The 12,327-nt window shown below is 37.9% G+C and overlaps 1 protein-coding gene across 4 annotated transcripts; it reads right to left on the reverse strand.

Annotated features, from left to right (window-relative positions):
• Window positions 1-180: 180 nt before the first annotated feature.
• On the reverse strand, window positions 181-11,122 carry LOC123759464 (WASH complex subunit 1). Of its 4 annotated transcripts, none has more exons than XM_045744563.2 (11): window positions 10,971-11,122; window positions 9,062-9,227; window positions 7,146-7,237; window positions 5,757-5,897; window positions 5,256-5,410; window positions 4,912-5,038; window positions 4,659-4,764; window positions 3,360-3,760; window positions 2,827-2,955; window positions 2,617-2,682; window positions 181-1,952 (listed from the first exon to the last, which is right to left on the reverse strand). In XM_045744563.2, the coding sequence occupies exons 2-11, from the start codon at window positions 9,201-9,203 to the stop codon at window positions 1,788-1,790; spliced, it is 1,524 nt and encodes a 507-aa protein (XP_045600519.2). In that variant the 5' UTR covers window positions 9,204-9,227; window positions 10,971-11,122; the 3' UTR covers window positions 181-1,787. The 4 variants fall into 4 exon arrangements, with proteins under 4 accessions (XP_045600519.2, XP_045600521.2, XP_045600518.2 ...); XM_045744565.2 differs by lacking the exon at window positions 10,971-11,122 and adding an exon at window positions 10,827-10,879; XM_045744562.2 differs by lacking the exon at window positions 10,971-11,122 and adding an exon at window positions 10,756-10,837.
• Between the last annotated feature and the right edge of the window lie 1,205 nt (window positions 11,123-12,327).

Consider the following 12,327-nt stretch of genomic DNA (forward strand, 5'->3'; position numbering starts at 1 on the left):
GAAGTATAGGTCAGGGGTCATTTCCAAAGAAGTATCTAGGAGGTGCTCACCATTGCTATCTATGATTATTAGGAGTGCCAAAAACTACTATGAAAATTAATTTAATGAAATAAAGGGAAACATGAAGTAAACATGGACTACTATTTTCCAAATATTAGGATCAAAGAACAACTTCAATAATTTATTTATTCAATTTATTGATTTATTTATATACAAGAAGATACATTGGGTTGTGAGAGTTTCTGAATCATCGGTGAGAATCATTGGTGTTTGAGTATTACATTCTTGCAGTTACAAACACGCATAGTATTTCAGGTAGGTCCTAAATCTAACGAATAAAAGCATTGTAGCAATTGCTAAAGTATTAATCAATTCATTGTAGCAAAATTTGAGTTCAACATAATAGCTACAAAATAAATTAGTAGCATTGATTATACTGGTGAAGTTGCAATTCTTAATTACAAAAATTGGGCAAGTGGGTAGCACAAGATACAGTGCGAGTTTGGTGCATAAAGAGAGGAAACTATGAGGATGTAATTATGAGGATGTAATTATGTATCTTTTAGTTTTACTTTTAAATAAAGCATAGGTTGGCAACATTGGTACTCTTTTTGGGAATGGAAGCCAGGGACAGGCAGGGACTTAACATGGGACGAGTATAGGTGTTTGTAAATCATTTTTTCAAATATTTGTTTATAGTATCGGTAGAATTGATATTGGCCTGTAATTGTTTATGTCAGCTGCATCACCTCCTTTATAAACTGCCATTACTACTGTATTGATTTTTTTAAAAATATCAGGAAAAGTATAACACTAGAGATTTGTTGAACAGCACAGCTATGGGTGGTGCAAGGGCATGAGCAATACTTTTATATACCATACCATAGTTGGTATCTCACTAATGTTCCCAGCAGCACACTGGACTTGTGATCCTGTGGTCCCGGGTTCGATCCCGGGCGCCAGCGAGAAACAATGGGCAGAGCTTCTTTCACCCTATGCCCTTGTTACCTAGCAGTAAAATAGGTACCTGGGTGTTAGCCAGCTGTCACAGGCTGCTTCCTGGGGGTGGAGGCCTGGTCGAGGACCGGGCCGCGGGGACACTAAAAAAAAAAAAGCCCCAAAATCATCTCAAGATAACCTCAAGATATAGCATTGGTTTTAAGTGAGTGAATTATGGACATAATGTCTATTAGGCTAACAATGTCCCCATTCTCTTCTAGATTATATCACAAAGCATACTGAATTTCCAACAGGACATGATCACTCTTTTCCTAGGGAGGAAGGTACTGAATGTCAAACATATCCTCTTCTTTCCTGGTGAATATTAAATCCAGCATTGATGGAACATCCCCTTCTTTCAGTCTCGAGGTGACGATCCTGTATGTGAATGTCTCCAGGACGAGGCTTACAAATCTACCTGTCCAAATGTCATCTGTTCTTACTTTGTGTGGTGTTTGTATGTGGGTGTGTGTGGAGTATGTGCATGTATGGGGGTATGTTGGGTTTGTGTGTGTATGTGTTGTGTGTGCGAGTTTATATTATACAGTGCCACATTTTACATTCTTCGTTAATGTAAAAAGTATTCCTGGATAAGAATTAAGTTTTAATATCTGCAACTCAATATGGAAAATATACATACAGTATTTCTACACACACACAATTACTCTGTACAATCAACATAATTTATGAGCTCATTCTCAATTAAATTCTATTATAAAATTTAAAAAAATTAAATTGGAAACCATTTGCTGGCAACCTCTTGTCAATAATGAACTACTGAATAACCATTAATCCCAATCACCATCACTACCATCCACTTCTTTGGCTGATGCTAAAGGTGGAGGTGGTATCATAGCGGCCATCTTCTCCATGGTTGTCATACGTCCACTGCTTTCTGGAGCTTTGGAATCAACAGCAATGTTTGTGTCTTTCTGAACAATACCAGATATGCCCTGTAGAAAAAGTATACAACATTATAAATTTAAACAATTAACCAATTATAATATTACAACTAAAAATTCCTAATGGACCATAAATTGAAGTACAGTACATGGTAGTGGGGGAAAGATAGTCTGGGAGCCACCAGAATTCAACCAAAAAGTGGGGTTTCATTACATTCAGTAACTCCCTGAAGCTAATTAATGTAAGTCCCATGGGACTTACTAGGGAGGAGGAGAGGCAGCAGCTACACAAGCCTGACTGGGACAAAGAATATTGACCCAATACCAATCTGCCACAACCCTGTTAGATTCCCAAAGTCTACCTAGCCCTAGATATATATATGGTGGATATATATCCACCGTATAGGAATGCGGTGAATATATAGTATTCACAAACATACAGTATAATAAATCTTTACTCCAAAAAATTTGTTTGCTCTACATTCTCTCTAAACAGAATACAATATCAGTATTGAATATCAGATTAATAAATTAATTTACAATACAGCAAAATATCTGTTATATTTAATCAGAGCTGTTGGTTGATTACCAACAAGCAATATTCCTACATAATTTTTTGAATTATGGTAATGCAATACAAATATTGACTTAATACCAATATTGTATACCATAACATAGTTGTTAATAAAGCATAAGTATATAGCGTATAACTTACTTTTCGTCGCTGTGAGAGTCTATTAAACAAGTCACTCATGAGGTCACCTGCCGGAGCTGCTGCAGCCTGTAAAAATTATAAAAATAAAACCTGCAGTCACCTGCCACCTGTAAGTATGCCTTATTTACAGCTCAAACTTAACTATGGTAGTTATTTATTAAAGGGCACGTTCAGCACGAGCTGAAATCTAAATATAATATTTTGACAAACCTCTTTTTTCTTGGTTTCTCTTTTATGATCCTTGCTGTTCCTTAGTTTGGCTTTTCCAGCACCGCCTGCTGCCTGTATGGCCTTCATCAGGTCACTGCGAGCATCCGATACCACAGCAACAGGTACACCCTAAAACATGTTCAGTATGGTTTACTGGTGCAACTGGTAGAACAAGGGCATTTCTATGAACATACTGTCTACCATAATGTAGGTTACACGTCTGAGAAAGGTATACGACAACTGATTATGAAGATAAATAATAAGTTACGTGTGTAGAGATTATGATATTCACAAATATTGATATATAATAACTAAGTACCATGTGAAAGTTTGAATTCAGGCAGAACACACTAAATGCCCCCTAATCCTTAAAGGTTATCAAACCTTACGTGGAGTGACACGTAAAGACAAATAAAAATGCATAAGGATCAGGTTACTGGACAACTGAAAAGGCATGGTCAATGAGAAGTTTGACCTGCGGACTTGCTTAGGTAAGTTCACATCTATTTGTTTATATTACAAATTATATGTACCTCTGGTGCTGTCTGGTTCCCAGATACTCCTGATACAGGAGGGGGAGGAGGAGGAGGAGGAGGAGGTGGTGGTGGTGGTTGTGGAGGCAGTTGTGGTGGTGGTGGTGGCGGTGGCGGAGGTCCTGCTGGTGGTGGTGGTGGTGGTGGTGGAGGGGTTTGTACTTGAGCCAGAGTACTACCGTTCAATGATGGTGGTTGTGGTGGTATATTTGAACTAATACCAGAGGGAGCGGAAGATGGAGGAAGAGGGGCACTTGTACTTGCTGGTGGAGGCTCACGAGATAAGGCCACAGAAGATACGTCTGTGTTATCCAGGCTGAAGGTTGGTAAATCTGGCATTCCAAAGGATGGTGCTATAGCTGGCCCTACATCAGCATCATAAAGAAGGTCATTGGCAATCCCTGGAAATAAATAAATAATTTATGAAATTATACAGAAAACTAGTTTGTATTTCTTTTACTATTGCCACATCACACAGATATTGTGGTAAATCACTACTCCTGCCAAGATGAACGAGTAGGCCTACATGTCCGCCATTTTGAGACATAGAACTTCGTCATTCTGCAAGTGAGCGCATTATCCCGCAGTACACGACCCCTTCACATGTGTAAATAAATCATAATACTGTAATGCACTATGACTCGTCAACATCCCCAAAACAAAAATAATTGCACCAGAATTAACACTCCCAAATTTATGCCTCATGAAAATTAAGTTGCTACACATCCACCACATTCCATTAATAAAATACTGCAAAGTGAACAAGGAAATATCACCAGTCTGGTTCTTATAATTACTTCAAAATGATTTCTACATACAGTGGCTAGTAAATTACAAGAATAAAGGGAAATAATGGTAGCTAATGGCATGAGCGGGTAAGGCTTGCAAGGGTTTACCGGGAACTAAAGTTTACGGGATCCCCAAACTGCCATATAAGGGCACGAACTTGAAACCCGCATTCTAAGAATACGAACTCACAAAACCAGTCCTTTACTTCCTTACTTATAGTATAGATATTTCCTTTAAAACAGGGATGTAGAACCAATATGCATTTATAAACAAACACAGTAACCACGTGGGGCCGGTACCATATTTTTTTAATTGCCGGGACTCGAGAAACAACCAAAGTGCTTACATTACATTTATTAAAACACAGAAAATGGGATAATACACTAAACCTATTTTCTACAGGCATTACTTTTTATGCAGGTGCATTTATCACATCCATGGAAAACAGAAAATTTACTACTGAACTATGACAAACCAAAACAGTTCTTTTTTAATAAACTGAAAACTCACCAGGTAATGATGGTAACTCCATTGGAAGGTCCAAGTCAGGGAGGTCCGATAGGTCTGGCAGGTACTGGTATTCATCTTTTGTTATCAGCCCCATTTGATCCCCTTCCTGAATATGGAAAGTAACTTTTGAAATAAATGTACAGTATTAAATAAAACCACAGTACTTAATATCTTGAGAATAGTATCACTTTAACCACTGTAATGCGCAGCTATAAAATATGACAAGCTCTCAATGCTCTTTGTAAACTCTCACCTGAAGAGTTGTTGGTGCATCTTGTAAAGTCGGCCCCGAGTTGGAAGTATCAGATCTACTTCTGGAACCTTCACCACGTGTGCCCGACACAACACCCAAGGGATCCAAAACCATATACTTTTTATACCTAAAATAAAAACAATAACTTTAGTCCTCATATTTAACATTTATCCCTTCACGGATAAATGAAAGTAAAGCCAGCCATGTTCACAGTTCTCACACCAGTAAAGCTAGCCATGTTCACAGTTCTCACACTAGTAAAGCCAGCCATGTTCACAGTTCTCACACTAGTAAAGCCAGTCATGTTCACAGTTTTCCTAACTGCTATATCAGAACTGACTTACGGATTGTGTGTTGTATTGAATAGCAGTAGTGATGAAACAGAGGAAAGATGGGGTGGTAATCTACCCAATCCATCTTCTTGATTTGTATCCTCTAGTCCCCGTACTGTGAGCGAGGTTCCACGTCTCTCACGTACATGGTAAAACTGAAGCTTTTCCTAAAAAATAAAAAATAAAAATGAAATAGCATTGAATGCAACGAAATGTTTATTTTTGGTGGAGGCCCGATGGCTCCCAGGAGCTACCTTGCTGAGATGGCTCCATACTAAAAGTCACATCAACTGCAGAAATTATTTGGCCTTGTAGGGACCAGAGCCAGAACTTGGCCCCTCATAGAGGTGCATGGAAAATTTACAATACATTTTCAAATTAAGATTATATTCTATGCACTGAGCAAAACTATGAGATCAAAATGAATCATTCCTCTCTTTAACATTGGATCAACAAACTGGATATAGAACAAAAAAGAAAAAAACTGGCAAGATGAGGTACAAGAAATCTTACTTGAAGGTTAGCTGGATTAAACAAAAGATCTTCCTTTAGCTTTACTGGTGTTGAGATAAATGTTATTGGACATTCTCCTCTATGAACTGGATGATATGGTTCATATTGGTCTCCACCAGGGTACTGTGCACTGGAAAATACCTAAAAATAACAGTGCACATTTTAATGATAAAACTTTCTAAAAAAAAAAACAAGAGTATTAATGGCATTATGAGAGTGTAAGAAATATTTAATTGTAAACCTAATAAATAATTTTATAGTTGATGCAATAAATTAAATAAGAATGAACATGCAGTATTATATTTGGTAGCAATTAAAAATGTGTTACAGGAAATGTTAACTATGAACCTTAGGTCATGTGTAAGATCAGTGGTTTCTCATTTAATAATGTTGGACAATTCAATTGTTTTGGTGAAGTAAACCATAAGAAAATGTTCTCAAATTAACCCATAAGGTGTGATGGGTAAGATACACTGACTTGTGGACATGCGCACACACTTGAGTGACTGCCTCATGGCTGGCTGCTTATAGCTCAGTAAGGCGTTCTGTTTTGCCTATCGAGTTCATATTGGAATTCATTATTTAATACAAAACAAAAAAGACTGCTGCTTTAATACTTAAGAACTGCCCCAATAAACAATACAACCCTCTCCGAAAAGCAAACGTAGTACCGTATGTCAATTTACATGCCCCAATGAAAGCTATCATTTTCGATCTACTTAATTTGGTATGGCCACCACAAAACTTTTGAGAAGACTGACCTGCCATCTACAAGCTGGTGCCCTTAGAAACCATATGCAAAGTGTACGTAACACAGCACTCACTAGGAACATGCTAGTAGAAAATACTATACAACAATCCTGGCATCCACCACTGACTGGAGAAGACTGCAAATCCTGAAAGCTATACCCATTAAAGAAAAATGACCCGCCCTAAATATACAGAGCAATGACTTTGATTCCTTGCCTATGCTCAAATCTAGACTTCACCAAAGAGCACCAGATAGTGAAATCTCTAGTTTTCCCCACCCACTGCCTTAACCAACGTTACATACATACATTACATTACATATATACATACATACATACATATGTATATATGTATGTATATATACACATATAGTGTACATATAAGCTCAGACAACAAAATTGGATAAGAGAAAACTAGACAACATACACAAATAAAAGACAACTAACCAACAAAATCTGAAAATCATCAAATAACATGAATTTCATGGTTTAATTAAAGACCACTGTATATATTATACAAGGCTTGACAGAGAAAAATTCTAAGGTCAGTTATAAAAGATTATATTTTATGTTGGGCCAGCCTGATTCACTCTAAAAAGAAAGAAAATAAAAGACTACAACAAAATAAAACTGAGCTTACCTGTGTGGCTTTAGAAGCTCCTGTCAGTTTATCAACTTTGGCCTGAGCAGTGGCCGCCCTCTGCTTCAAATTTTGCAGACGGCATGATGTTTCTGATGAAAATAGTTTTGAGTAACAAATACCCATATTTTAATTTTAAAACCCTAACATTGTTACCCTTATACCACAGTTAAAGTTGGAAAGTGCATACAAATAAGCTGGAGTCTTCCCCTTACCGAGATCTGGCTGTGGTGTGAGGATTGAAATGGAAGGCGTGCCTATCACCACTCACACAAAAACAATCCCTATACCTCACTTATTTACTAATTTTCTACATTATATTCAACTTCACTATCTCAATACTAAGATAAATACAGTGTATTCCCTTTTGTTCCTTAATATGTTCAAAATCGGAGTACTGTATTTTGGTATCACAAAGCATGCTAGTGCAATGGTTTTTATTGAGGTAGATAACTTTGATCTGCCGGACTGTACTGGGAGTAGGGGATTATTGAGAGGGGATTTTTTTAAAGGATGTCAAGCAATTGCCATTGACATCTACAATATCCCAATGTTCGGTGGCTAATTTATTGGGAACTACTGGCCATTAAGATGTGACATTACTAGAAATTTTAGCAGAGCCAGCATTCTTTATATTTAGTGAATGTTTTACTTCAAATGCATCTAGAGCTTATAAATTAGACTAGTGTTCGGAGACTTCTTTGGAAACAGTGACTGTTTAGATCTGGTATCAATATGTTAGGGAGGATGGTGTGTTTGGCATGCTTTGGCGGCATTTTCAACTGATTTGCAAATACAGAATTCTACTTGATGCTGATGTTCAGAGATTGAACATAGCAACCTCATTTGCACCACCTTACATAAGTACTGAACAAATATCACACAAGGACACCTACAATTTTTGAGAGAAAAAAGTAATACAAAATTAAAACTATATGGCAGTTTCATCAGATATGTAATGTATTATGAATATGTAGAGTATTGTGATAGGTAGAATTTGATGAATATAGTTAAGATACACTAAGTACATTTTTAAGGGATCAGTATCAATGACCAAATACAGTGCAACCTCTGTCACCTCTTGGGTTGCAACACAAGCTTTGCAGATCAGATTTATTGGGTACTCACCTACTTAATTGCAAGCTTGTTCGGTCAAGTTGGCAATGTGCAGATTTATTTAGGAAGCAGAAGTAGAGTTCACTGATGTATTACATCAAAAGTTTAAAACTAATAAAATGGTCTTAAGTAAGCATTATTATCGCATATTATTATCCTGTGGAGACCAGAGATCCAACTTCAATCCCACCCATTGCCATATTTTCTTAGATAAATTACATTTTTTGTGATTTCAATGTGCATTACCAGACAAAATCTCTAACCAAAAATGTATAATGTGATGTACATCTAGTATTTGAGATTTTTTTTTGGCTCTCGGAACAGGATTATACATCACACAAATGCATCCTTAAGGCCTTTCCAGTTGCAATGAAACTCTGGCTGCAACAAATAGGACCTGATCTCATATAGCTTGCCATACTGAGGTTGCAAAGTAACTGAAACTACAGTAATTAGAGGGCCTCAAAGGAGCTCAAAGTTAAAGCATATTATCCAGTCCAATCTATATATCCATCAAATAATAAAATAATAAATTTGTATACATTACTAGTATTTATAAATTCAAACTAATTGTGAGACGCAATTAAGTGTTGAAAATTATATACAATATCACTATGATTTGTTTAATACTACTTGTACCAAAAATTTGGTCTACTATTTTTTGTTACTTCAGGATCTACACATGCAGTACTGTACAGTACTCTCATTTATTGTCGTGTAAAACCAAAAATAGAGCAATAATAATTGTTCGTGAATTAAATAGGTCTACCTGAACTTGTTTATTTCAATACAGTACTTGCCTTCTAAACGAGAAGTGATGGAATTGAAGACATCATCAACCACCTTTTCTAAGTGCAAGAGAACGTCCACGCAATTGTTTACTGTTAATACTCTGCTTTGGTCTGCAGGTACTAGAGGGATCTCATGTTCGTGGAAGACCATCCTGATGAACTAGCACATAAAAACCTGAAGAAAATGGTTTATAAATACCTTTTCATTCCAGAAAAAAGCTTAAGCTTTATAAATGTTTTGTAGTACGAAAACTATGTTAAAGTTGAATTTGGCCGCATCTCACGAATGACTACCCCTTTAAGTGATACAATGCCTACAGATCTGATTAATGAAAGTTATTTTATAACATGGCCCATTAGTAAAACCTTCAGTGGATAATGATGAAATGTAAGCCTTTATGAGGTTCAGTGGCAAGTACCCCCTTTTACTTTTCAGTACAAAATTTCAAGATGTGTCCAACCTTCAAGATATATTGGATGGAAACAAAACAAATACAAGGTAACGTCCTACCCAACAGCAAAAATTATGGGTAGAGGCAGAAGAGCCAGCAGAAGAGACATAAGTTGATACAGTAATAAGATTTTTGTTGGGTGATGATGGGTTTGAGGTAATTTGCAATGGTTGAACCTCATACACAGATACCATACACCAGTTAAGGATAGATTAGCGAGTAGTATAATGAGAGGAGAGCAGAGTGGGGGGGGGGGAATATAATATCTGATTTTAGAGAGTATACTGATCGTTTTTAAGACTTTTTTTTTTGGCCTACTGGAGACCATGAGCCAGAACCTGGCCCCCTCAAGAGAGGTGCAGGGCGCAGTGGCACTGTGAAAACCTTTTGTGTAAAGTTATTCATGTCTACCACCACCGTGGGAAAGCACCCAGAAAGTCTGCGAAACAACACAGTATTGCATGGTTAGAAACGAGACTGCAGCCTCGAAATCACCAAACGAACTCCCCCATCAATGTAACAATTGTTGATACATTGTAGTATTGTATCAAAAATAATTCCAGAACCGAGTCAAATCTGGTTGAGGACCACAGAGCTAACACTGCAAACAAGGCATGACAGGATAGCTCTAATCAAAACCTTTCAAATACCTGAATTTACCTGAGATTGAGGTATTTTCAGGTATTAAGAAGTGGCGGTGCCACCCCCACACCTGACCAGCCACACCTAACCAGCCATACCTGACCAGCCACACCTGACCAGCTATACCTGACCAGCCACACCTAACCAGCCATACCTGACCAGCCACACCTGACCAGCCATACCTGACCAGCCACACCTAACCAGCCATACCTGACCAGCCACACCTGACCAGCCATACCTACCCACCCACACCTGACCAGCCACACCTGACTAGCCACACCTACCCACCCACACCTGACCAGCCTAATGCGCTGGTCTACACTGCTCACTTATATACTATGCTATATTATACATGAATACTATGCATACCTTACACTTGAGTGGTACAATACCTGAATACAATTTACTGTAGGTGTTGCTGGGAACACAATCACTACAACTCCTACATTAAACTAACATGACATATCGATGCCTTTAGATAACATTTTCCCCGTAGATATATTACCACCGACTATAACTAGGTGAGAGAGTCTGGCATCGTCATATAGGCAGCGTGACAGTTAGCCTCGAGTGTACACACACAGCTTATTATAGTTTAACCATACTTACACGTGTTCAACACAAGTTTGTTAAGGAAACTGTAGTGAGAGTGTGTTTACTCTCCCTCCCTGAGCTCTTACCTCTCTCACGTGACCAGCACCGCCCCTCTCTCTCTTTTGCCTCTCTCTCTCTCTCTCACGGTCCTCATATTAGAGAGGAAATAAATTATTTAACGGTGCTTATTACAATTATTATCAGTGTTCAACACAAGGTTTGGTAATTACCTAATAAAAGTGTAGCTATGATAGAGTCCAATAGGCTCAGGAACCTGTACACCTGTTGATTGACGGTTGAGAGGCGGGACCAAAGAGCCAGAGCTCAACCCCCGCAAGCACAATTAAGTGAGTGCAGAAGAGGGGTTACATTGCTCTCAGACGTTTCGTACACAGTAGCCTCTGTATACAAATAACAATTTCGTTCACAGTACGTTTCGTAATTAGGAACCCTTTCGTACTCACCTAGTTGAGTTCTAGCTCTTTGGTCCCGCCTCTCAACTGTATTAGCTTTGTGTTAGCCTAATTCTGTTCTCGAGCTTATGAACATCATATAATAATTCATTGCGTCACGGGACAAGCAGCCAGTGTATATATAAATGTTAAGCTTATATCTAGCCACCACCTCCCCCCCATGCTCGAATTTACTAACCACAGCCCAGAAACCCTAGCAATTTATTTATTTATTATTTATTTATATACAAGACCGTACATTGGCTTGAGAAAGTATATATATATATTGGGGTTTGAGTGTAACATTCTTGTAAAGCCACTAACACGCATAGCGTTTCAATAATTTTGTTAATTATTTGTTAATAGTTAATAATAATAATAATAATGTTTATTCAGGTAAAAGTACATACATGCAAAATCAGTTACAAACAGAATGATGGATTGCTAGATAGAGCTATGGCTAAAGTTCTTACTTTTTTAGTTTTAAGTTCTCAAGTAAAATTCTCAATTAGTTTTAGTTCTCAACTGTTTTAGAAACTTTTTTTTAGCCATATTTTGTATGTGGTCCTGGAAACTCAGCTTATTATCAATGAGAACGCCAAGGAATTTACCATATACCCACAGAAATCACAATTGTGTTATGCATTGTGATTTCTTGTACTGGGAGGGTTGAGCTTCGGCTCTTTGGTCCCAACTCTCGACTGCCAACCAACTGGTGTACAGATTTCTGAGCCTAATGGGTTCTATTTACATTTGAATTTACCTGAATTCAACCGATGGCCACTAATACTAGTGGCTTCGACGAGGACAGAAAGCCAGCGGCTAGTCAAATGTCCCCCCCTCCCCCTCCTCATTTGCCCTGATGATCTATTCCAGTTGTATTTTAAAACCCAACAGTTTTTTGGTATTTATGGCTTCGGCGGGTAGGCGGTTCCATAAGGAGATGCTTTTTCACCCTATGGGTGAAACAGCATCTCCTGTTCTCAGTCCTACACTGTGTCTTGTTGAGTTTGAAACCGTTGTTCCTGTTAACCCTGTGACCCTCGACAGGTTCTGGTACTATGAGAAATGACTTTGCTCTAGAATGGTTTTTGTTTCCCAGTGTTGCAATTTCTCCAGAGCAGCTGCATCCTTC

This window comes from Procambarus clarkii, chromosome 32, assembly GCF_040958095.1.
Source record: "Procambarus clarkii isolate CNS0578487 chromosome 32, FALCON_Pclarkii_2.0, whole genome shotgun sequence".
Lineage (NCBI taxonomy): Eukaryota > Metazoa > Arthropoda > Malacostraca > Decapoda > Cambaridae > Procambarus > Procambarus clarkii.